Here is a 27,088-nt window from a genome sequence, read left to right on the forward strand (position 1 = left end):
GTGGTGTGTGTGTGGGTGACTGATGGTGCAGATTGACAGCCTCACTTCTGTCAGTCTGACCCAGGGCAGCTGTGGCTACAGTAGTTTACACCACTGAGTGTTGAGTGAATGAATAATAAACTGTAAAGTGCTTTGAGTGTCTTGAGAGGCGCTGTATAAATGCAGTGATTAATTAATTGATTTGCCTGGAATGTTCGACAGTAGGACATGTTAAATTACAGGAGTTTAGATCAAAAATAAATTTAAAAACATGAATTTGTACCATGTCCAGCCTCGCTTCTCCATAGATCTGACCATGAACCTGTCTCCACTGTGAATATCAAGTTTATTTTCATTCTGTGGAACAATTAAATCAAAACTGTCGAACATCTACATGGAGACAAGCAGGTGTCTCACCCTCCACCAGAAAAGTTACACAGTGCACCTTTATACGGAGCAGGAGCCTATAAATAATATTATATAGTGTTGATACTTTGCAGCTGATGTGATCATCTTTCTCTGGGGGTTTTGTGCTAACTGAAAGCACTGCTCTGTCTGAAGCTCTGATACTCAAATCCACAGTTCAAGAATCACATTTGGTATAATCCAGTTTTAGAATCACAATCAGTAAAATCCACAATTTTAGAATCTCAGTCTGTATAATCCACAATTTGAGAATCATATTTAGTATAATTCACAGTTTTAGAGTCACATTCAACTCCACAGTTCAGGAGCTGCAATCAGCATAATCCACAGGTTTAGAATCGCAATTGATATAATCTACAGTTTTGAGTATAATCCACAATTCAAGAATCTGAATCGGTATAATCCACAGTTCGAGAATTGCAATTGGTAAAATCCACAATTCCGGAATCGCATTTGGTATAATCCACAGTTCAAAATCACATTTCGGTTTAATCCACATTTGGAGAGTCGTAATCAGCATAATCCACAGTTTGAGAATCTAAATCTGTATAATCCATAGTTTTAGAATCACATTTGGTTTAATCCACAGTTCAAAAATCGGATTTCAGTATAATCCACAGTTTTAGAATCACATTCATTATAATCCACAATACGAAAATTGTATTTCGATATAATCCACAATTCGAGAGTATTCATTATCTGTAAGCAACGGTCATAAAAATTCCAGAAATTAACAGTTCATGAATCACAATTGGTATAATCCACAGTTCTTGAGTTTTGATTATCTTTAAACCACAGTCATAAAAATTCAAGAAATTAACTCTTGAAATATTAAACTCTATGTGTGATGATTCTGAATAATATAATATCAGTTTGACTTTCTGAAATGACCAACAAAATACAGTATATAGAACTTTTTCATGATATTCTAATTATTTGTGATGGACGAGTAGTTTCTAAACTTGTCCAACTTTTAGATTTAACGAAAACAAGGGGAAAAAAAGTAAAAAAAACACCTGACATCACCACCAAAAAAGGTCATTTAAAGGTCTCGTATTACGCAAAAGTGACTCTTGTTCGAGCTTTGAGTCGTGTTCTCATGCTGTTCCCTCCTCAGAAACAGACCTGGAGTTGTGTTTGGTTTCATTCACACATGTTTGAGTCATCCTTTATTGTTCGCTTGTCTTATTAGTCTAATCTCCAAAGCTCAGAATAGAAAACAGAATAATATAGGGCCTGTCCGTGTCCTTCTGTCGACCTGTAGAAACTGCCGCTACCTGAATCCCCGCGTTCGTCTTTACACAGCCGGACCTGAAATGATGAAGTTGCTCTTGTCACTTCCTGAAAAAAGAAACGTTCAGAGTTGCCGGTCAGTGTGTGTGTGTTTTGTGACAGACGCAGTGACATAACAGGACCAGGAGGGGGCGGGACCTCAGACACAAAACAGAGACACACACAACCAGAAGCTCTCAGGAGTCGGCTGCAGTCATGAAGAGAGGACCTGACTCGTGAAGAGAGGACCTGACTCGTGAGGACCGGAGCACAACACGGAGTAAAGGTAAGATTTAAACTCCTACTTCACACAAAACTGACTCTTGTGAGCTTTGAGACGTGTTAGAATGTTGTTTCCTCCTCAAAAACAGAGCTGGAGTTGTGCTTTGTTTCACTCACAAGTTTGAGCAACTCTTTTATTTTTATTAGTCTGTCTACATTTCTCCATCTCCAAAGCTCAAAACGCTCAGTTCCACCTTGTGATGTCATGAAGAGGTAGTTTTCAAGTGAACATCAACATTTTGATTCTAGATATTAGTTAGTTAGTGAGCTTTGTGTTGCTGTTTTGTATGAAAAGAGTTCTGTAAATAAAGTTTGATTTGATTTAGTTTTAGTTTTTTTTGTTTTTTTGTTTTTCTTCGGTCAGTTAACATAATCATACATCATATTACAATGATTTAACACAAAACATTCTGCATTTTATTGTATATATATTTTTATTTTATGTATTTTGTATGTATATATTTTTATTTATTATATTATTATTATTATATTTTTTTATTTATTTATTTATTTATTTATTGTGTATGGACTTTAAAAACACAGTGAAGCACTTCCTGTCTGCCTACATTTCTACATCTCCAAAGCTCTAAATGCTCTGTTCCACATTGTGATGTCATGAAGTGGTAGTTTTCAAGTGAACAGCTCCTTTTACCTTTAGTTCAGTATTCATAGTTTTTTATTTCATTATTTTAGTTTTAGTTAGTGAGCTTTGTGTTGCATTTTTGTATGAAAATTGCTCTATAAATAAAGTTTGATTTGATTTAGTTTTTTTTCTTTTTAGTATATATATATTTTTTTATTATTTTTTATATTTTATTTTTGTTTTGAATTAATTTTATTATTTTTATATTTTTAATTGTTTTTATTTTTATTATTATTTAATTTATTAATTAATTTTTTTATTTCGTTTCATTATTACTCATATTTTCATGTTTCCTCGTCACAAACAGACCTGGAGTTGTGTTTTGTTTCATTCACACAAGTTTAACGCACAAACCCTGCAGATTTAGGCTGAGTTCCAACTTGTGATGTCATGTGGTGTTACAGGAAATGCTCCACTGTGTTTTTAAACTCCACGCACTTTCACTAGAATCATTTGGATCATTTCAGCAACGCAATTTCCAATCTGTAATGAACTAAACCTAAAAAAAACCATCAAACAACAACAAACTCAAACATGTCAATGAAACAAAACACAACTCCCGGTTTGTTTTTGAGAAGTGAACAACATCAGAACATGACTTAAAGCTAAAGTGATCACATTTTCTCAATTCTAAACTGGGACACACCCGGGTTGGGATGTTTGGTATGAATAAAATTGTGAAAAGAAGGCGGAACATTTGACATTTTCGTATCAGTCATGATCTGAGGGGCTTCTGACGCTGCATTTTTTTGGTTTATGCTCATTTGCAAACACAGTTTTCTGTATTTTGGCGAAACAAATGACAATTTATGCTCCTCAGATTAGTCAAAAAGTGTGATAGTTCTGGTTTAGACCTGATGTAGTCCTGGTTTAGTCTTAGTTTAGTTGGTTTAGATCAAATTACCGTACTTTCCGCACTATTAGTCGCTCTGGATTATAAGGCGCACTGTCATTAAATGGTCTATTTTCGAACTTTTTTCACAAATAAACCGCACTGGACTTTAAAGGAAACCCAACAGTGTGATGGGTGAGTGGTTTTGTTTGGTTGTTCGTTCACAGTGACTCTGGGCTTTGTTCAGTTGTGGCGTGTAGGGAGGGCGTGGTCATTTTTTGATGGGTTGGATACTTTTGAGTGCGCCCTATGGTGCAGACAATACGGTAGTCCAAAATAGTGACACCTGGGATATTTCTTGTATAAAACTGGAACAAATCACTGGTTTTGTGTAAATCTGCTGGGACTGGGGACACAGGACCAAAACCAGACTATCACAATTTTTGACTACTGTATTTTCCGGGTTATTAGTCGCGCTCTTAAGCCTCTAACCTCATCAAAAAACGACCGCGCGCCACAATCCAGAGCGCCCCATACACGAATCCACTCGGGTGTCCCGGTACGACTTCAGTAAACTACAAAACCACAAACACACACGGAGCAGACAGCGACCGCACAGAGAAACACACCCACAGACACACTCATCACTCCACGCCGACGAGGAACGGAACGGAGGAACAAACCGAAAAAGCGAGTGCAATGTGCCACTTCTAGACACGACTGAACAACTGAGTCACTGCGAACACGCCGACAATCCGTTGGTCCCAGACACACCCTCCCTACACGCCACAACTGAACAAAGCCCAGAGTCACCGTGAACGAACAAACAAACAAAACCACTCACCCATCACACTGTTGGGTTTCCTTTAAAGTCCAGTGCGGTTTATTTGTGAAAAAAGTTCGAAAATAGACCATTTAATGACAGTGCGTCTTATAATCCAGAGCGACTAATAGTGCGGAAAATACGGTAATCTGATCCTCGCCAACAGGAAGGTTGAGCATAAATTATCATTTGTTTCACCAAAATACAGAAAACCGTGACTGTGAATGACTGTAACGCAAAAATAAAATGCACTTAATGGATTTTTCTGCATATTTAAAGCTCACAAGAGTCAGTTTTGTGTAAAATTCGACCTTTAACTTGGACACTCGTGTTTTTCCTGTTTGTAAAGTCAAGGTCCTTTTGCAGATAGTTTCACACAGGTTCAGTCTTTGTTTCACTGTGGTTGTATCTCGTCCTGGTGATAAACTACTCAAAAAGTTCTTATTTGGAGTAAAATGTGAAAAAGCAAAAACAAACACCGGCAACATTTCCTGGGCGTGTGATGCTAACTGAACGCACTGATCCGTCTGAAGCTCTGTTACTCAAATTAGGCTAGATTTCAGTTTTATTTTAACACAATCTGACCAGAAACTGAAGCTGATTTGTTTGATTTGGTTCATTCATGACGAACGTGAGTCAGTACAGTCACATTTTCTTTGTGTTTTCAGCTTTTGTAAGCAGCTTTTCGCCATTTTACCTAAAGAAATGACAATTTATGTCTCTCTTTACTGTTGGCAGGGATCAGACTGATCAAAAATATCAACATTTTGTGCATAAAACTGAGACAGGTCACTGGTTTTGTTTAAATCTGCTGGGGCAGGGGACACAAACTCAAAACTGGGACTGTCCCTGGGAAACAGGGTCACCCTAAACTAAGACTAAACCAGGACTAAAACAGGACTATCACAATTTTTGACTAAACTAACCCTGCCAACAGTAAAGAGGAGCATAAATTGTCTTTAGCTTCGACTAAAATACAGAAAACTGTTTGCAAATGACCCTAAAGCAAAAAAAATACCTCTTTTTATTATATTATGACTGACACAAGAAAGCACAATGTTCACGCTCTTTTCACAATTTTATTTACACCAAACATCCCAACTCGGGTCTGTCCCACTTTAGACTTTTAACAATATGGTCTCTTTATTTCTCTCCTGAAAATGTGCTCCATTCTGTGTTTTTCCTTGAGTTTCTAGACTAGGGTGACCAGATTTTAAAAATCTACCGGGACATTCTCAGGTTGTTTTGGTTGGTGATAATAAAATTGTGAATCGACATTCGTTCTGCACTCGGCCCATTCATGATGAACATGAATCAGTATAGTCACATTTTCTTTGTGTTTTGGTCGTTTTTAAGAAGATTTTCTGTATTTTACCTAAAAGAACTCACAATTTATGCCTCTCTACTGTTGAAAGTGATTAGATTGGTCAAAAATAGGGACATTTCTTGTATAAAACTGAGACAAATCAGTGGTTTTGTTTAAATCTGCTGGGACAGGGGACACAGGCTCAAAACTGAGACTGTCCCTGGTAAACAGAGACGCCTGGACGCACTAAACTGACACTAAACCAGGACTACATCAGGTCTAAACCAGGACTATCACAATTTTTGACTAATCTGATCCTGCCAACAGTAAAGTGGAGCATAAATTGTCATAAAAACTCCTAAACAGGACCATGAACACTCAAACTGACCAAAAACTTGCTCTTTAAATCCAATTTTGTAATTTTTTCTTGAGTTTTGAGACTAGGGTGACCAGATTTTTTAAATAAAAAACTGGGACACTCTCGATTTGTGGTGGTTGGTGATAATAAAATTGTGAATCGAGTGAGTAATTAAGGAAAACTATTCTGCACTCGGTCCATTCATGATGCACATGAGTCAGTATAGTCACATTTTCTTTGTGTTTTGGTCGTTTTTAAACAACTTTTGTGTATTTTACCTAAAGAACTCAAAATGTATGTCTCTCTTTACAGTTGGCAGGGATCAGATTGGTCAAAAATAGGGACATTTCTTGTATAAAACTGGGACAAATCTGTGGTTTTGTATAAATCTGTTGGGACAGGGGACACAGGCTGAAAACTGAGACTGTTCACCCTAAACTAAAACTAAACCAGGACTACATCAGGTCTAAACTAAGGACTAAACCACAATTTGTCACAATTTTTGACTAATCTGATCCTCGCCGAACAGTCAAGAGGAGCATAAATTATCATTTGTTTTGCCAAAATACAGAAAACCGTGTTTGCGGATGATCATAAAGCAAAAAAAAAGCGGCGTCAGAAGCCCCTCAGACACGAGTTACACATCCCAACCCCAGTGTGTCCCAGTTTAGAACTTTGACAACCTGGTCACCCTGTTTTTGTTGAAAATCAGACTCAAAGGGGATTGGAAATGTTAAATCTTTGCTTCATCCATCCCCTTTTCAAACCTGCATGTTTATATCTGCATTTGTATTGTTATGTCGTGAAATGTATGTGCAGGTTTGAAATAAAATAACTAAACAGGACCGTGAAAGCTCGGACTGACCACAAACTCCTGAAACTCTGCTCTTTAAATACATTTTGTGTTTTTTCTTGAGTTTCCAGATATAGAGTGACCAGATTTTCAAAATAAAAAACCTGGACACTCTCAGTTTCTGGTGGTTGGTGATAATAAAATTGTGAATCGAGTGCATAATTAAGGAAAATTGGTCCATTCATGACGAACATGAGTCAGAATAATCACATTTTCTTTGGGTTTGGGTCGTTTTTAAGCAGCTTTTCTGTATTTTACCTAAAGAATTGTCAATTTATGTCTCTCTTTACAGTTGGCAGGGATCAAATTGGTCAAAAATAGGCACATTTATGCATAAAATTGGGACAAATCAGTGGTTTTGTATAAATCTGTTAGGACAGGGGACACAGGCTCAAAACTGGCTCCTGAAAATGTGCTGTTTGAAACCATTTTTTGTTTTTTAAGTTTCCAGATTTTCAAAATCAAAAACTGGGACATTCTCAGTTTGTTTTGGTTAGTAATAATAAAATTGTGAATTGAGTGCGAAATTAAGGAAAATTGTTCCGTACTCGGCACTAACGTGAGTCAGTATAGTCACATTTTCTTTGTGTTTTGGTCGTTTATGAGCAGCTTTTCTGTATTTTACCTAAACAAAAGACAGTTTATGTCTCTCTTTACAGTTGGCAGGGATCAGATTGTTCAAAAATAAGGACACCTGGGACATTTCTTGTAAAAAAAACAAAACAAAACTGGGACATATCATTGGTTTTGTATAAATCTGCTGGGACAGAGGACACAGGCTCAAAACTGGGACAGGGTCACCCTAAACTAAAACTAAACCAGGACTAAAACAGGACTCATCACAGTTTTTGACTAAACTGATCCTGCCAACAGTAAAGAGGAGCATAAAGTGTCATTTGTTTTTCCAAAATACAGAAAATCGTGTTTGTAAATTAACATAAAGCAAAAAAAATTGTCCCTCAGATTATAACTGACACGAGAAAGCACAATGTTCCACCTTCTTTTCACAACTTTATTTACACCAAACATCCCAACTCGGGTCTGTCCCAGTTTAGACTTTTGACAATATGGTCCCTTTATTTCTCTCCTGAAAATGTGCTTTTTAAATCCATTTTGTCATTTTTTCCTTGAGTTTCTAGACTAGGGTGACCAGATTTTCAAAATCAACTGGGACATTCTCAGGTTGTTTTGGTTGGTGATAATAAAATTGTGAATCGAGTGAGTAATTAAGGAAATTTGTTCTGCACTCTGTCCATTCAGGACTAACATGAGTCACTATAGTCACATTTTCTTTGTGTTTTGGTCATTTTTAAACAACTTTTTGTGTATTTTACCTAAAGAACTCAAAATGTATGTCTTTCTTTACTGTCGGCAGGGATCAAATTGGTCAAAAATAGTGACACCTGGGACATTTCTTGTATAAAACTGGGACAAATCAGTGGTTTTGTATAATTCTGCTGGGACAGGGGACACAGGCTCAAAACTGAGACTGTCCCTGGTAAACAGAGACTAAACCAGGACTACATCAGGACTAAACCAGGACTATCACAATTTTTGATTAATCTGATCTTTACCAACAGTAAAGAGGAGCATAAATTGTCATAAAAACTCCTAAACAGGACCATGAATGCTCAGACTGATCACAGGCTCCTGAAAATGTGCTCTTTAAATCCATTTTGTGTTTTTTTCCAGACTAGAGAGACCAGATTTTCAAAATCAAAACTGGGACCCTCCTGGTTTGTGGTGGTTGGTGATAATAAAATTGTGAATCGAATGAGTAATTAAGGAAAATTGTTCTGCACTTAGCTCACACATGACTCAGTATAGTCATATTTTATTTGTGTTTTGGTCGTTTTTATGCAGCTTTTTGACATTTTACCAAAAGAACTCACAATTTATGTCTCACTTTACAGTTGGCAGGGATCAGACTGGTCAAAAATAGACACATTTATGCATAAAACTGGGACAAATCAGTGGTTTTGTTTAAATCTGCTGGGACAGGGGACACAGACTCAAAACTGGGACTGTCCCGGGTCAACAGGGACGTCTGGTCCCCCTAAACTAAGACTAAACCAGGACTAAAACAGGACTATCACAATTTTTTACTAAACTGATCCTACCAACAGTAAAGAGGAGCATAAATTATCATTTGTTTTGCCAAAATACAGAAAACCATGTTTGTGAATGACAATGCATTTTGTATTTTTCCTTGAGTTTCTAGACTAGGGTGACCAGATTTTCAAAATCAACTGGGACATTCTCAGGTTGTTTTGGTTGGTGATAATAAAATTGAGAATCAAGTGAGTAATTAAGGAAATTTGCTCTTCACTCGATCAATTCATGATGAACATGAGTCAGTACAGTCACATTTTCTTTGTGTTTTGGTCGTTGTTTAAGCAGATTTTCTGTATTTTACCGAAACAAATGACAATTTATGTCTCACTTTACTGTTGGCAGGGATCAGATTGGTCAAAAAGATAGAGACATTTCTTGTATAAAACTGGGTCAAATCACTGATTTTGTCTAAATCTGCTGGGACAGAGGACACAAGCTTAGAACTGGGACTGTCCCGGGTAAACAGGGACGTCTGGACACACTAAACTAAGACTAAACCAGGACTACATCAGGTCTGAACCAGGACTAAAACAGGACAATCACATTTTTTGACTAAAGAGGAGCATAAATGATCATTTGTTTCACCAAAATACAGAAAATCATGTTTGTGAATGACCATAAAGCAAAAAAATGCAGCGACAGGATCAACTCAGGTCATGACTGACACAAAAATGCACCATGTCCCACACTCTTTTCACAATTTTATTTACACCAAACATCCCAACCCGGGCGTGTCGCAGTTTGGAATTCAGAAAATCTCATCACTCTTTTTATTTTGTTGAAAATCAAACTCTTAAACCTCCAGAAAGTGTATATTTATTCTCGCGTTTCCAAACAATCTTAAAAACCGTTTATGTGTGCATCGCGTCGCCACGGCAACCAACGCGCATGCCACCGTAGACGCGCACGCAGAACACCTCCAGCTTAATTTCACAGCGCTTACTCACTGAACCGCTCGTTTATTTTTTCACTTCGGACAGTTTCACAATCAGAGTAAACTGTTCTGACCCAGTTACCCAAAACAGCCTCGTAGTTCTAATCTTTCGGGAGCTAAAGTACAACACAAACACAAACGCAAACGCACAACACAACAGGGCCCGTCTGTGGCGCTTGTTTTTGTGAGGGATTTCACTTTTACCGCTCCTTGTAACCTGCCGTGAGTTCCAGTTTTCCAAAGAGGTGAAAGTCTGCTCCGTCTGCTCGCTGCTGGAATGCCTCCTGCCTGTTCAAACTTGTAAAAAAAACTTTTGTGTCTCTGGGCGTCAAAATCTACAAGTGTATTTCTGTTTTTCAAGGAAACAGAAGCGACAGAAGAGAGAGAAGAGAGAGAAGAGAGAGAAGAGCGACAGGAGAGCGACAGGAGAGCGACAGAAGAGGTTGTCGGGAGGAAAACCACATCCATGAGGACATCGGGCATGGCTGTTTTTAAACAACAGAATGTGGAGGATTTCTATGAGCTGGGAGAGGCCCTCGGGAGGTACGACTGAAACTACATGAACACTAACACCAGCTGGAGTACTGTAGTAGTACTGGTAGTAGAAGTGGCAAAGGTAGCAGTACAAGTTTAGTAGTAGTAGCAGTTGTAGTAATAGTGGTATTGGCAGTAGTAGTAGTAGTACCTCTAGTATTGGTAGGTAGTAGGAGGTGGAGGAAAAGGAGTAATAGTAGTAGAAGTAGAAGTAGTGGTAGTAGTGGTAGTAGTAGTACTGGTAATAGTAGTAGGAGGAGGAGGAGGTGGAGAAGTAGGAGTAGTAGTAATGGTTATAGTAGCAGTTGTAGTTTTAGCAGTAGTAGTAGTAGTAGTAGTACTTGTAGTAGTATTAGCAGTATTATTAACATTATTATTATTATTAATATTAGTAGTAGTAGTAGTAGTAGTAGCAGCAGTATTGGTAATAGTAGTAGTAGTAGTAGTATAGGTAAGTAGTAGTAGTAGTAGTAGTAGTAGTAGTAGTAGTACTTGTAGTAGCAGCATTAGTAATAGTAGTGGTAGTAGTAGTATTGGTAGTAGTACTGGTAGTAGTAGTAGTACCAGTATTATTATTATTATTATTATTATTATTAGTAGTAGTAGTAGTAATAGTAGTAGTAGTAATTGTAATAGTAGCAGTAGTAGTAATGGTAGTGGCAGTAGAAGTATTGGCAGCAGTAGTACTACTATTGGTAGTAGTGCTGGTAGTAGCAGTTGTAGTAGTGGTAATGGTAGTAGTAGTAGTAGTTGTAGTAGTAGTATTGGCAGCAGTAGTATTATTGGTCACAGTAGTAGTACTATTGGTACTAGTATGGGTAGTAATGTAGTAATAGTAGTAGTAGTAGTAATAGTAGTAGTAGTAGTCGTAGTGTTTTTTTTGCTAAATATTGTCAATATTTCTGTGTGAGTATCTTTGATCACTTTAAAGCCACAGTGTGTCACTTTTTAGCCATAAAACTGATGAAAACACAAACAGATTTAAAAATATATATTATATTTTGGTTTGTTCATTGCTCTGAAAATGTTGTTCCTTTGCTTCTATATTCTACAGTAGAACATAAAACACATCTGTCTCTGTGGAGAATGTTCCGCAGTGTGGTTTTAACTCTCTGTTTCCATGGAGACATACAGTTAGTGAACCTTTAAATGTGTTAATTGAGATTTAAAGTTAATATAAAACACAAAATTGACTCTTGTGAGCTTTAAGTCGTGTTAAAAACAAACCTGGAGCTGTTTTTTGTTCAGTTTGTTTACATTTTCAAAACTCAAAATGTTCGATATGATTCAGATTTCAATACAGTGAGATTTCGATTTGATTCGATATCTTCCAAATCGATTTAATAGGTTCGGTAAAAGATAAAATATCGAGTCTGAATCATGACTGTGATATTAAAAGTCTTTGTTAAACTATGTCTTGTGCAAAGTTCATTTGAAACACGCCCAGTTTACTCATCAAAACAGTGAAAATGTCAAATGTGTTGCATAAAAAAGTTTCCTTCCTCTGAACAAACAACAAAACTGAAGCTCTGAAACAAAATAAATTTAGTAAAAATAAACCAAAAAATACTCAAGCAGCCGACGATATCGATACATTTCCATCACATTAAACGATATAAATCTGTGTGTCAATCGTTCATTTGTTTTTCAAAATAAAATAAAAAATAACAAAATGAAAAAACAACTATTTTCTTCATTATTTGTCTCGAAAACCAAAATGAAAAAACAGATAACGGCCGTTTCCCGTTTACGTGACTTAAACTGAGATGCCGGACTGAACCAGGTCTAAACCAGTTTCTGGTCCCAATCTGAATCCCGGTCTCAATCATGGTCTGGTCCTGGTCTCAATCCTGGTTTGGTCCTGGTCTCGGTCCCAGTCTCAGTCCTGGTCTCAGTCCTGGTCCTGGTCTGGTTCCGGTCTGAATCATGGTCTGGTCCTGGTCTGGTCCCAGCCCTGGTCTCAGTCTTGGTCTGGTCCCAGTCTCAGTCCTGGTCTCAGTCTTGGTCTCAGTCTTGGTCTGGTCCCAGGCTCAGTCCTGGTCTGGTCCTAGGCTCAGTCCTGGTCTGGTCCTGGTCTGAGTTCCGGTCTCAATCATGGTCTGGGCCTGGTCTGGTCCCGGCCTCAGTCCCGGTCTGGTCCCAGTCTGGTCCCGGTCTGGTCCCAACCTCAGTCTTGGTCTCAGTCCCAATCTCAGTCCCGATCCCAGTCCCAGTTCCAGTCTCAGTCCTGGTCTCAGTCCCTGTCTGGTTCCGGTCTGGTCCCGGACCTGTTGTAGTTCTGTTTTAGTCCTGATTCAGTCCTGGTTCAGTCCGGGATCACAGTTTATCACGTAAACGGGGACCAGACCGGGACTGAGACCGGGACGAGACCGGGACTGAAAACGGTTTAGTCCTGGTTTAGTCCTGCTTCAGTTCTCGTTCAGTCCGGCATCGTTTAAGTCACGGAAACAGGCCGTTATCCGTTTTTTGTTTTTTTTTTTTTTTCCATTTTTCATTTAAACCCAAAATCAAAAACTGAGAAAACGAATCATTGTCGTGAAAGTGTATGGAGTTTAAAAACACAGTGGAGCTCTACCTGTATGTTCCTCCTCTGAGTTCTGAAAAAAAACATCTTGAATAACTCGCTCATCCTCCAGAGAAAAGTTCACAGTCTCCAAATATAAAACCAAACTCTCCAGATCTTTTTTTCCTCTGTCGCTGTGAGTCACTGGAGTTTTCTGCCAACAGAGACTCGACCTGCTCAGGGTTTTTAAAAGTGTGACAAAGAAGCGACGAATCTCTGAACAAGTTTGTGCACATGAGGGATGAGTGTGACGTGAACGATCAGTAAAATGTTAAACGTGTAAAAGTTTGGCTTCGGTTCAGCGAGGAAGACGAGCGTGTGGTTGCATGTTTGGTGTATGTTGTTTTTAGAATCGTTTCAGCGCTTTGACAAGTGTCGGGAAAGTTCAATTTCTATGTCAACGAGTTCAAAGTTCAGTTCACGAATGTCAAAATGAACTACACGACCCGTCAGAAGTTCTAGAACAGCCAAATTTTTCCAGTTGTTTATTGAAAATCAAGTTGTGAAAGTCCAACGAAGAGCCTGAAATGGTACAAATGGGTCTGGTCAAGTGGTAACGGAGGGAAACAGGGGTCAGATTTTTGACATTCAAATGTCTCTTATTCAGAAACTAGAGGAACTATTGAAATAAGTAAAGTATCAGAATGTAGGAAAGAGTTACACTCCAACAGGGTCAAGTTAAACCTGTGATATTCTTTCAAGTTGTTGACATAAAATAAAAAAACTCATGTCGGTAACGGAGGGAATGAAATATGCAGCACTTTTTGGTCAATAAATCCAAACAGTGATAACTCTTGGTTCTCACTTACATATCCTTAACAAACTGGTTTGAATATTTGCTTCATATAGTTTTCTACCATATGGTACAAGATTAGGTTGAAAAACCTCTTACTTTTTGACTCATGAGATTTTTTATTAAGAAAGTTCATGGTAACGGAGGGAAAAGTAACGGAGGGAAAATTGTGCAAACAAGTAGAAGGTGCAGGATTTTACATCATTTGTCACTTTTTTCTTCTGAATACTTTAATATTACTTCAAAATGAAAGGAAACTATTTTTATAAAATATGTCAGTCCTTCCAAGCAAATTTTTATCATTTTAAATACATTTCTTTATGAAAAATCCTTGTACCTTCATCAACAGTTCAAAGATGGAATAACACAAGATATGATGAAATACATCCATTTATTTACATGATTTGCAGGTCTTTGAAATTTGGGAAATAATTTTTGTTCCATGTTTCATACATGGTCTGTTTAAAACGGATGGAACTTTAGAACCAAAAATGGTACAGAAAAAAGGTCAACAGTTTCATAAACTAGAGTACATATGTATCTGTTCAATACATTTTTATATCAGATGAATTAACTTGAATTTTTGGCCTTGTTGTTTACTTCTGCTTGACCAGACCCAAAGGTAAATACTAGGGATGTAACAACAACCAAAATATCGTCAAAGTTCTCACAATAATATCGTGGACCATCACAATATATCGAATCACAAGTGTCTTTGCTTAAATGAAGAGTTATGGTGCAGCAACAGCTTAAAAAAGACAGAGGGAACTACATAGACCATGATCCTTTGCTCCATTTCAGTGCAGACGACAAGAAGAAATAACAGTTCTAACACTTTTGAGTCTTAGTTCTTTGGGAAAAAGGAGGAAAATGTCGCATATTAACAGTTTTGTCTTCAAAATATCGCAATAAATATCGTACCATGAAGGTATCGTATCGTGAGACATAGATCAATTAAAAGAACTTCAATTTATAATGTTGTTTATCTCGTCAAAAACAGACCTGGAGTTGTGTTTTGTTTCATTCACACGTTTGAGTAACTTTTAATTTTTAGTCCGTCTACATCTCCAAAGCTCAAAACGCTCTGTTTCACCTTGTGATGTCATGTTGTTTGTGGTTGTTTTCAAGTGAACAGCTCCTTTTACTAGGGATGTAACAATAAACGAAATACTGTGATATCGTATCGTCAAAGTTCTCACAATAATATCGTGGACCATCACAATATATCGAATTACAAGTGTCTTTGTTTAAATGAAGAGTTATGGTGCTGAAAAAAGACAGGGAACTACATAGACCATGATCCTTTGCTCCATTTCAGTGCAGACGACATGAAGAAATAACAGTTCTAACACTTTTAAGTCTTAGTTCTTTGGATTAAGTCTTATCGAAGCATTTTAAGAGGAAAAAGTAGAATATTAACAAAATATCGGAATAAATATCGTACCGTGAGGTTCATACTGTGACGATATCGTATCGTGAGTCGTGCACTGGGCAAATAGTTGCTGAAACAGGCGAGTTTTAACTTTCTGGAATATTGCAGGTGGGTTGTGATTACACATGGTTGTACAGTTGTAGGGAGTATTATATCTGTCACCTAACAATGAGTTGTTGTGCAGTTGTAGGGAGTATTATCTGAGTTGTTGTACAGTTGTAGGGAGTATTATCTGAGTTGTTGTACAGTTGTAGGGAGTATTATCTGAGTTGTTGTACAGTTGTAGGGAGTATTATCTGAGTTGTTGTACAGTTGTAGGGAGTATTATTTGAGTTGTTGTACAGTTGTAGGGAGTATTATCTGAGTTTTGTACAGTTTGTAGGGAGTATTATCTGTCACATAAGGCTGAGTTGTTGTACAGTTGTAGGGAGTATTATCTGTAACATAAGTGTGAGTTGTGCAGTTGTAGGGAGTATTATCTTTACATAATGGTGAGTTGTTGTACAGTTGTAGGGAGTATTATGTGTAACATAAGGCTGAGTTGTTGTATAGTTGTAGGGAGTATTATCTGAGTTGTTGTACAGTTGTAGGGAGTATTATCTGTTACTTAAGGCTGAGTTGTTGTATAGTTTAGGGAGTATTATCTGAGTTGTACAGTTGTAGGGAGTATTATCTGAGTTGTACAGTTGTAGGGAGTATTATCTGTGACATAAGGCTGAGTTGTTGTAACTTTTGAATGAAACAAAACACTTTTTATTTGCTCTTTTTACAGTTTTAGACCAAATAATGAACATTTTTGGCACATTTTTAAAACAACATTCACATTTTTCAGAGTTATTGATCGTGTCTCTCTCAGACAGAGTTCAGATCTGTACTTTTGTCTCTCTCTCCGTCGCCCGTCTGCGTCCTCTGCGACCGCGTGCCCAGCTGGCGCGCCGACAAAAACCCCGAACGCCATCGACATTCGCGCCTGAACGTGAATGTTCTTGTCTCCGCGATGTCCCGACGAGGAAACGGCGCCTCTCGTTTCTCTCTCGTCGGGAGGAAAGCGTTAGTCGGGCCTCTCTCTCTCTCGAGCTGTTCTCTCGTCGCCCGCGGAGGTGTGATGTGACGACGGCGCGACGGGAACGGCTCAGGACGGATTCATTTTCCCGGAGACCGGAGAGGACACGCCCGGAACGCCGCGATGAAAAGAAAAGAGCAGCAGCTGTTCTCTCTGCTCTCGTGAGGAGGAGGAGGAGGAGAGACTCTGCTCCACTTAGACGAGGGATTAAAGGGGATTGTGCGGAGGCCTTTTCAACCCGAAGACTTCAGGTCATTTAATACTCCCCAGAATAAAAAAACAAACAAACAAAGAATTAAAAAGTATAAAAAGTGTTTGGGAGTCAGTGTGCAGGATTTGTCGCGCTTTCTGTCTTCAAATGTAAAAGTACAAGTCAAAATAAAACTGCTGTCTCTCTCTTTTTCTCTGCGTCTCTTGGTCTTTCTCTCTCTCTGTCTCTCTCTCTGTTTCTCTCTCTCTCTGTTTCTTTCTCTCTCTGTGTCTCTCTCTCTCTCTGTGTCTCTCTTGTGTCTCTCTCTGTGTTTCTCTCTCTTTGTCTCTCTCTCTCTGTGTCTCTCTCTCTCTCTGTTTCTCTCTGTGTCTCTCTCTTTGTGTGTCTCTCTCTCTGTGTCTCTCTCTCTCTGTGTCTCTCTCTTTGTGTCTCTCTCTGTGTTTCTCTCTCTCTCTGTTTCTCTCTGTGTTTCTCTCTCTTTGTGTGTCTCTCTCTGTGTGTCTCTCTCTGTGTGTCTCTCTGTGTTTCTCTCTTTGTCTCTTCTCTCTCTGTGTTCTCTGTTCTCTCTTGTGTCTCTCTCTCTCTCTGTGTCTCTCTCTCTGTGTTTCTCTCTCTGTCTCCTTCTTCACTGTGGAACATTCCAAGTTAGTATCTCCATAGAAACAGGTGTCAGACATCCAGTATTTTCCCTGTGTAGAAATTTTCTTCTATCTCTGTTCTATTTTTTTCTTCTAAACCACGAAATTTAAATCTGGAAAAAGACAGTTTGATCTGTGGTGCATTTAAAAACACCTGTCCCAGAGCAGAGGAGTCGACGTGAAGACTTATGATGTTGATCTGAAGAAGGACGTCTCTCTCTCTCTGTCTTTCTTTTTTTCTTTCTCTCTCTGTCTCTCTCTTTCTGTGTCTCTCTCTCTCTGAGAGACTCTGAGAGAGGGAGAGGGGTAAAAGGGGTCCATTCACACTGGTAAACAAAACAAAATTGGTGTGACTGTCGTATATCCAAGGCTCCTGCGCACAGCGGGTTCGACTGCACATGACTCGGGGACACTGAGGTTCTCCCGCACACTGACCTCTCGCCCTGTGCTCTTCCCCCGGAGCCCCTCCGCGGGGTACGGACAGTGTGGGCTGGTCTCCATCTCCTTGAGAAGAGGCCGACCTGTGGACCTCCAGCCGCTGGGCATCTGGACCGAACCCCGTCACACCTGCGGTTGAGACACGCTCAGTTCAGGACGGTGGAAGTTGAGGATCGAGGGGGGGTTGGCGCGTTCAGTTCGGGAGTCCGAGCCTGCCCTCCCATGATGCATTTGGAGTAGTTGGTTTGGACCTACTGACTGTGGTTTGTACCCAAGTTCACGTTCACAACAAAGAGACCGCACCAGAGTTTGGCATTTGTTGCGGAGTCAAGTGGAACAAGACCACCTCTTTTTTAAGGTCTCGGTCGCTTGATTTAGTGCAGATCTGAGAACAACTGAAACTTTCACACCAACGAAAACAAACCCCACTAAGAGCTTCTGGTTCAAACGGAACGTTTGGTGCAACAACTGATGTTGATGTGAAAGAACCCACAGACCAGAGGAGTCAAACTCAACTTCACAGAGGCCAAAAATAAAAACTGGGACAAAGACTACGTTCAGACTGCAGGGCTTAACGCTCAATTTGGATTTTTTTGTGAAATCCGATGTTTTTGCGAGGTTGTTCACATTTCCAATTAAATGTGACTTGTATGTGACAAAAGTGTGAACATTAAACAGCCCAAAAGTGTCCCGCATGTGACACTGGAGACACAACGACGTCAACCACAGCAAGTGTGCTCTGTGTTTACGGAAGTACGGAACTTACTTGTTTTAAGGAGGAGATTGAGAAGGAGAAGGACGAGGTTTTTGGTCGTGGTGTTTTGTGGTTCAGTCCGTTGAAAGGAACGTGTGGATGTGGAGACGGAGCCAAGAGTGGTGAGTGGAGATGTGCTTCACTTCAGTCACACGGAGTTCATTAACAATTTTCGCCTACTTCAGCGCAGAATAGTGACGTTTGTGTCTTGTTGATAACGTGTAGGTGGATGAATGCACTTTGGCCGTTCAGACTGAAAGCATGTTCAAAAGATCAGATATGTATCAGTTTTCAGGAGCACATATCCAAGTGTCCTGGGTCACATTTGAAAAAAAATCTGATCTGTGTGGTTCAGACTGTCATTAAAAGATCAGATACAGGAACATAGGGGCCAAAAAAATCGGACTTGGGTCACTTCAGGTGCAGTGTGAACGCAGCCTGAGTCATCGGTCAAACTAAAAATGTATTGAAAAATTTCAACAGCATCTGCATGTTTTCTCTTCTTTCAAGATTTGTAATGTTATACCTTTTCTTATTAAAATAAATGTTTAATAATAGTTTTACTTAAACACTGAATCCAGAACAAGCAGAATATAAAATAATAACAACATTTTAAATAAATAAATAAAGTCTCTATAGTGGATCTGTGTGCAGCTCTAATACATGTTTGATATGATCTCACGGGCCAAATATAACTGTATCGTGGGCCAAATTTGAGTTTGACATGTCTGCACTAGACTTTAATCCGTAGACTTTGTAAAGCGGCAGACTGAGGGAGTGAGACGCCGCCCACAGTGTTCGGCCGCAGTCAAATGAAGCTCATCGAGGCCTGCAGTTATCAGGTGAATTAGTAATAGGAATCGATTTATGGAGAAAATAGTGAAATAAAAACACCAGGATCATGTAGAGCAGATATTACAAACATTTTCATCTCTCTCCCTCTCTCTGTGTTCTCTCTGTGTCTCTCTGTTTCTCTGTGTCTCTCTGTGTCTCTCTCTGTGTCTCTCTGTTTCTCTGTGTCTCTCTGTTCTCTCTGTGTCTCTCTCTCTGTGTCTCTCTGTTTCTCTCTGTTTCTCTGTGTCTCTCTCTGTCTCTCTCTGTTCTCTCTGTTTCTCTCTGTGTCTCTCTGTTTCTCTGTGTCTCTCTGTGTCTCTCTCTCTCTGTGTCTCTCTGTTTCTCTCTGTCTCTCTTGTTTCTCTCTCTCTGTTTCTCTCTGTGTCTCTCTGTGTCTCTCTGTTTCTCTGTGTCTCTCTGTTCTCTCTGTGTCTCTCTGTTGTTTCTCTCTCTGTCTCTCTGTTTCTCTGTGTCTCTCTGTTTCTCTCTCTGTTTCTCTGTGTCTCTCTGTTCTCTCTGTGTCTCTCTGTTTCTCTGTCTCTGTTTCTCTGTGTCTCTCTGTTTCTCTGTCTGTTTCTCTGTGTCTCTCTGTGTCTCTCTGTGTCTCTCTGTGTCTCTCTGTCTCTCTGTTTCTCTGTGTCTCTCTCTGTGTCTCTCTCTCTGTGTCTCTGTCTGTCTCTCTGTTTCTCTCTGTTTCTCTGTGTCTCTCTGTTCTCTCTCTCTGTGTTTCTCTGTGTCTCTCTGTTCTCTCTCTGTTTCTCTGTGTCTCTCTGTTTCTCTCTGTGTCTCTCTGTTTCTCTCTGTTTCTCTATGTCTCTCTGTTTCTCTGTGTCTCTCTGTTTCTCTGTGTCTCTCTGTTTCTCTCTGTCTCTGTGTCTCTCTGTGTCTCTCTGTTTCTCTGTGTCTCTCTGTTTCTCTCTCTGTGTCTCTCTGCTTGTTCTCTCTCTGTGTCTCTCTCTGTTCTCTCTGTTCTCTCTGTGTCTCTCTGTTCTCTCTGTGTCTCTCTGTGTCTCTCTGTTTCTCTGTGTCTCTCTGTTTCTCTCTGTCTCTCTCTCTGTTTCTCTGTGTCTCTCTGTCTCTCTCTCTGTGTCTCTTCTCTCTGTGTCTCTCTCTCTGTTCTCTCTGTGTCTCTGTGTCTCTCTGTTTCTCTGTGTCTCTCTGTTTCTCTCTGTTTCTCTCTGTTTCTCTGTGTCTCTCTGTTTCTCTGTGTCTCTCTCTCTCTGTTTCTCTCTGTGTCTCTCTGTCTCTCTCTCTGTGTCTCTCTGTTTCTCTGTGTCTCTCTGTTTCTCTCTGTTTCTCTCTGTTCTCTCTCTCTGTGTCTCTCTGTTTCTCTCTGTCTCTCTGTTCTCTCTCTGTTCTCTCTGTTTCTCTGTGTTCTCTCTCTCTCTCTGTTTCTCTCTGTGTCTCTCTCTGTGTCTCTCTGTTTCTCTGTGTCTCTCTCTGTTTCTCTCTGTGTCTCTCTGTTTCTCTGTTTCTCTGTGTCTCTCTCTGTCTTCTCTCTGTGTCTCTCTGTTTTCTCTCTGTCTCTCTGTTCTCTCTGTCTCTCTCTGTCTTCTCTCTGTGTCTCTCTCTCTGTTCTCTCTCTGTCTCTCTCTCTGTGTTTCTCTCTGTGTCTCTCTGTTTCTCTGTGTCTCTCTGTTTCTCTCTGTGTCTCTCTGTTTCTCTGTGTCTCTCTGTTTCTCTCTGTGTCTCTCTGTTTCTCTCTGTGTCTCTTTGTTTCTCTCTGTTTCTCTCTGCTCTTGTCGTCTGTGTAAATGTCAGACTCTCATACGTTTCTTTTCTCGTACGTTTCTTTTTTCTCTCTCACGTCTCTGACCACAGCGGCTCGAGGTTTGACGAAAAACTCTGAGAACAGGAAACATGTCACAACCCAACACACACACACACACACCACAACACAACACCACACACACACACACACACACAGACACACACACACACACACACACACACACACACACACACACACACACACACACACACACAGACACACACACACACCACAATGTATATAACACATTCTCTATAATTATGCAGAACAGTCAGAGACAAAAACAAAACAAAACAAAGTGTGATGTTACAGAACTGCGGATAATTGTCGTAGAATTATTTACGGTGTTTTTAATCGTCCCACATGACGCAAAACTCCTGCGAGCTTCAGGTCGTGTTCTAATGTTCTTATCTCCTCGAAAGACCTGAAGCAAAACACGACTTCAGGTCAGGTCCAGGTCTGTTTGTGACCAGGACTCGACTCTTACACTTAAACTTAAACTTTATTGATCCACGAGTGAAATGATTTGGACACAAAAGCCCAAATGTCACAAAATAAAAGTATAATAAAGACAAAAAATTTAAATGGTTAAAAAAAAAAGAGCAAGAGACAGGAGTTAAATAAGACAGAATTATAGAAATGTAAACGTACAAGTCCAAATAAAACAGCTGTCACTCTCTTTCTCTCTGCATCTCTCTCTCTCTCTTTCTGTGTGTGTCTCTCTCTCTGTCTTTCTCTCTCTCTCTCTCTCTCTGTCTCTGTGTCTCTCGGTCTTTCTCTCTGTGTCTCTTGGTCTCTCTCTTTCTCTGTCTCTCTTTCTCTGTGTGTCTTGGTCTTTCTCTCTCTCTTTCTCTCTCTCTCTTTCTCTCTCTCTCTCTGTGTTTCTCTCGCTCTCTTGGTGTGTGTCTCTCTCTGTCTTTTCTCTCTCTGTGTCTCTCTCTCTCTCTCTCTCTCTCTGTCTCTCTTTCTCTCTGTGTCTCTCTCTGTCTCTCTTCTCTCTCTGTCAGTCTCTGTCACTGTGTCTCTTGGTCTCTCTCTTTCTCTGTCTTTCTCTCTCTGTGTCTCTCTTTTTCTCTGTGTTTCTCTTTCCGTCGGCCTCTCTGTGTCTCTTGGTCTCTCTCTTTCTCTCTGTCTCTCTTTCTCTCTCTGTCTCTCTCTCGCTGTGTGTCTCTCTCTGTCTGTCAGTCTCTGTCTCTTGTCTTTCTCTCTGTCTCTTGGACTCTCTCTTTCTCTGTCTCGCTTTCTCTCTCTGTGTGTGTTTCTCTCGCTCTCTTGCTGTGTGTCTCTCTCTGTCTTTCTCTCTCTGTGTGTCTTGGTCTTTCTCTCTCTCTTTCTCTCTCTCTCTCTGTGTGTCTCTCTCTGTCTTTCTCTTGCTGTGTGTCTCTCTCTGTGTCTCTCTGTCTTTCTCTCTCTGTCAGTCTCTGTCACTGTGTCTCTCTCTTTCTCTCTCTGTGTTTCTCTTTCTGTCGGTCTCTCTGTGTCTCTTGGTCTCTCTCTCTGTCTATGTCTCTCTCTTTCTCTGTCTGTACCTCTTTCTCTCTCTGTGTTTCTCTCTGTGTCTGTCTCTCTTTGTCTTCAGTCTGTGTCTCTCTTTCTCTATGTCTCTTCTCTGTCCCTGATATTAGAACACAGATTTTCAGTTGCAGTAAGTCGTCCAAAAGTATTAAATATACGTTTTTGTGAGTACTTCAGCAGGTTTTTTGTGTACTTCAGTAAGTTTTTGTGTACTTCGGTATGTTTTTGTGTACTTTAGTAGTTTTTGTGTACTTCATTCTGCCCTGGCGTAAAAACCTGAGTGTGTTTTGAGCAGAACTCTGTGAGTCGAGCCGCAGGAGGAACAGGAAGTGTCATTGTCCGCACGCATGCCTGAACAAAAATAAAAGCGCGTCTAAATTTGACTCCATCGTTGTTTCTTCTCCCCCAAATGAGCACTTCTCTTTTCTCTTTTGTGTGGGTAACTGCTGATGAGACGGATGTCAATAAACGCTCCAGCCATGACGTAATAACCCGTGGGAATGTGAAAGTCAATATTCACTTCAACTTTATTCCCAACTCATTCCCGTTTTATCCACTATTTTCCGATCTTTATTGTAACATAATGCAGTTTCCTCATAAAGTTTTGTTTCATTCACACATTTAACACACAAACACCGCAGATTTAAAAGAATAAATTGACAATTCTGTATCAATACTTTGCAACTGATCATCAAAATTCCCTGGAGTGTGATGCTGACTAAATGCACTGCTCTGTCTGAAGCTCTGTTCTTCAAGTTCGATTTTTCCGAGTCCTCAGTCCTGTGCCCTCAGAGAGACCTCTGTGCCCCATGGAGAGCATTTTGTGCCCTTGAAGAGCCCTGTGTGCCCTCGAAGAGCCCTGTGTGCCCCCGGGAGAGACCTGTGTGCCCCGGGAGAGCCCTGTGTGCCCCTGTGTGGGGAGACCTGTGTGCCCTCGGAGAGCCCTGTGTGCCCCGGGAGAGCCCTGTGTGCCCCCGGGGAGACCTGTGTGCCCTTGGAGAGACCTGTGTGCCCCGGGAGAGCCCTGTGTGCCCTTGGACAGCATTTTGTGCCCTCGAAGAGCCCTGTGTGCCCCGGGAGAGCCCTGTGTGCCCCCGGGGAGACCTGTGTGCCCTCGAAGAGCCCTGTGTGCCCCGTAGAGCCCTGTGTGCCCTCGGAGAGCCTTTTGTGCCCTAGGAGAGACCTGTGTGCCCTCAGAGAGACCTTTGCACCCACGGAGACCCCTGTGTGACCCTCTCTGACAGTCCCCTCTGTGGACTTGTGTGCCCTGGGAATGCCCTTACGTGCTCTGGGAGAGCCCTGTGTGATCTGGCAGTGCCCTCTGTGCCCCGGGAAAGCCCTCTGTGCCCTGACAGTCCCCTTTGTGCCCTGGCAGTGCTCTGTATGGTGGTCCTGGTGAACTGTGTCGGTCCTGGTGGCCTGGTGGGTGTTCCTCGTGTTCTGTGTGGTGGTCCTGGTGGGTGTTCCTCGTGTTCTGTGTGGTGGTCCTGGTGGGTGTTCCTCGTGTTCTGTGTGGTGGTCCTGGTGGCCTGTGGGTGTTCCTCGTGTTCTGTGTGGTGGTCCTCGTGGCCTGGTGGGTGTTCCTCGTGTTCTGTGTGGTGGTCCTGGTGGCCTGGTGGGTGTTCCTTCGTGTTCTGTGTGGTGGTCCTCGTGGCCTGGTGGGTGTTCCTCGTGTTCTGTGTGGTGGTCCTGGTGGCCTGGTGGGTGTTCCTCGTGTTCTGTGTGGTGGTCCTGGTGGCCTGGTGGGTGTTCCTCGTGTTCTGTGTGGTGGTCCTCGTGGCCTGGTGGGTGTTCCTCGTGTTCTGTGTGGTGGTCTTCGTGGCCTGGTTGGGGGTTAGACTCTGGCTCCATGTGTCTGAGTCTAATGACGTTCAGCTGTTGGACGAGGACAGAGTGAAGAGAGACGGAGCCCCCAGTCCAACCAAACAGGACACACCCTCATCCTCTCCTCCTCCACCTCCACCTCCTCCTCCTCTCTTCCTTCCCTCCTTACTGCCCCCTCAGACCCTGGGCACTTTGTCGTCTGTCATGTCCAGGATAACACTGGAATGCTGTTTGGGAGTTTGACAAATTATATTAAATCATTTATGGTCGACCGTCATCACCGTCGGAAGAGAAGCTCGAGCGTTTGTGAAAACCTCTTAGTCTGTTAGAAGAATAAGTTTGGAAACCCAGATCCTTTAGTCCTGCAGAAACAGAATTCCTCTTTACATTTTTGGTACCAAGTCCAAATTTGTTTGTGAAGTTTTTCCAAATGTTGCTCTGAAGCTGCTCAGTCTCGGGGGAGTGTGAGCAGCAGATTCCAAAACACAAAATGATTTCTCTTTGGGAGTGAACGGCTCAACCTGAAAACAGAACAAAAATAAAACATTAAGTATAAAATTTGTATCTGTTTCTGCACTTTCTGTGAAAATTTAAGGTTATTTCAACAAGAATTGTCAAAATTATTGGCCTGCGAAATTATGTCGAATTTTTTGGGACACCGTTTTTTTGTTTTTTTTAAATATATAGAATTAGGTTTTCGTGTACTTCAGTAGTTTTTTGTGTACTTCAGTAGTTTTTTGTGTACTTCAGTAGTTTTTGTGTACTTCAGTAGTTTTCGTGTACCTTAAGTACGTTTTTGTGTACTTCAGTAAGTTTTTGTGTACTTTAGTAGTTTTTTGTGTATTTTAGTAGTTTTTGTGTACTTTAGTAGTTTTTTGTGGACTTCAGTAGTTTTTTTGTGTACTTCAGTAGTTTTTTGTGTACTTCAGTAGTTTTTGTGTACTTCAGTAGGTTTTGTGTGTACTTCAGTAGTTTTTGTGTACTTCAGTAGGTTTTTGTGTACTTCAGTAGTTTTTGTGTGTACTTCAGTAGGTTTTTCTGTGTTCTTCAGTAGTTTTTTGTGTATTTCAGTAGTTTTTGTGTACTTCAGTAGTTTTTGTGTACTTCAGTAGGTTTTGTGTACTTCAGTAGTTTTTTGTGTGTACTTCAGTAGGTTTTGTGTGTACTTCAGTAGTTTTATGTGTACTTCAGTAGTTTTTGTGTATTTCAGTAGTTTTTGTGTATTTCAGTAGTTTTTGTGTACTTCAGTAGTTTTTGTGTACTTCAGTAGGTTTTGTGTACTTCAGTAGTTTTTGTGTGTACTTCAGTAGGTTTTTGTGTGTTCTTCAGTAGTTTTATGTGTACTTCATTAGTTTTTGTGTACTTCAGTAGTTTTGTGTACTTCATTAGTTTTAGTTTTTTGTGTACTTCAGTAGTTTTTGTGTGTACTTTAGTAGTTTTTGTGTGTACTTCAGTAGGTTTTTGTGTGTACTTTAGTAGGTTTTTGTGTGTACTTTAGTAGTTTTTGTGTACTTCAGTAGTTTTTTGTGTACTTCAGTAGGTTTTTGTGTACTTCAGTAGTTTTTGTGTACTTCAGTAGGTTTTTGTATGTACTTTAGTAGCTTTTTTTTTTCATTTTAAGACCAAAATGTTGAGGCTCACAGCAGCAGCTACAGACACAGGAGCCACATTATTCCAATATAAATCAATGGGAGCCGGAGTCAGAAAAAGAAAGAATAGAACTTCCTGTTTAGAACTCGGCGGAGAGCGAGTTAACCACGTCCATTTCTATAAACGCCCCCTCCTCTCCTCCCCTCATCTCTCTTCCTCTCTCCCTCCTCTGGCCTGGAGCTGGATGTTTTGTTGTGATGAAGACACTCAGCTCCTCTTCACTTCACACATTATGACCCACAGAAGCTTTTTCACGTTTGTCCTCGAGCTGAAGATTATTTCACATCTTCATTTCTCAAAAGTCACTGCGAGGTCGAGGATCGTGACAAACGCACAAGAGAAAAGTCTCACATTTAAGCAAAACCAGAACAGAACATCTCTTTACTAATTTATCGATAAAAGACGACATTTTAAAAAGAGCCTGATGTCGTTTCCTCGTCACAAACCGACCTGGAGTTTCGTGACGAGACTTAAAGTTCACAGGAGTCGGTTTTGTGTGAACAGCAGGTCAGTGGTTTCGTTTTAGACGTCGCAGAAACTTCCTCCTGTCTGTCTGCTCTTTGTTCATGCGTCTCTTCTCTTTCTCTCCTTCTTTCAGTGTCTGTCTTTCTCTCTCTCTCTCACTCTTTCTCCCTCTCTCTCTCTGTCTTTCTTTCTCTCTCTTTCTCCTCTTCCTTCCTCTCTCTATCTCGCTTCCTCTCTCCTCCCTCTTCTCTCTTTATGGTCTCTTTCTCTCTCTCTCCCACTTCCTCCATCACCCCCTCCCTCTCTCCTTTTCTCTCTTCCTCCCTTCCCCTCTCTCCCTCTCTCGCTGTCTGTGTTTCTCTCTGTCTTTCTCTCTCTGTCCCTCCCTTTCTCTCTCACTGTCTGTTTCTCTCTCTGTCTTTCTTTCTCCTCTTCCTTCCTCTCTTTCTCCTCTCTCCTTCCTCTCTCTATCTCGCTTCCTCTCTTTCTCTCTCTCTCCCACTTCCTCCATCACCCCCTCCCTCTCTCCTTTTCTCTCTTCCTCCCTTCCTCTCTCTCCCTCTCTTTTCTTATTTCTCCCTCTCTCTCTCTCTCTCTCTCTCGCTGTGTCTTTCTCTCCCTCACTCTATCATTCTCTCCCTCTCTCTCTCGGTCTTTCTGTTGCTCTCTCTTCTCTCCCTCCCCCTCTCTCTGTGTCTTTCTCTCTCCCTCTTTCTCTCTTCTCTCTCCCTCTCTGCATCTTTCTCTCCCCCTCTCTCTCTCTGTCTTTCTCTCTCCCTC

The 27,088-nt window shown here is 40.7% G+C and overlaps 1 protein-coding gene across 2 annotated transcripts in view; it reads left to right on the plus strand.

The window, feature by feature from the left end:
- The first annotated feature begins 1,268 nt into the window (after positions 1–1,268).
- The window catches only part of dapk2b (death-associated protein kinase 2b), a 69,845-nt gene continuing 44,025 nt past the window's right edge, over positions 1,269–27,088 (plus strand). Inside the window, exons 1-2 of one of the 2 annotated variants that reach the window (XM_055156029.1) lie at positions 1,269–1,963; positions 10,185–10,366. In XM_055156029.1, the coding sequence (XP_055012004.1) occupies positions 10,290–10,366 (77 nt within the window). In that variant the 5' untranslated portion in view covers positions 1,269–1,963; positions 10,185–10,289. The remainder of the gene's footprint in view (positions 1,964–10,184; positions 10,367–27,088) is intronic. The other variant, XM_055156030.1, reaches the window with a different exon arrangement.

Source organism: Boleophthalmus pectinirostris, unplaced genomic scaffold, assembly GCF_026225935.1.
Source record: "Boleophthalmus pectinirostris isolate CB_2022bp ecotype Guang Dong unplaced genomic scaffold, ASM2622593v1 HiC_scaffold_2, whole genome shotgun sequence".
Lineage (NCBI taxonomy): Eukaryota > Metazoa > Chordata > Actinopteri > Gobiiformes > Gobiidae > Boleophthalmus > Boleophthalmus pectinirostris.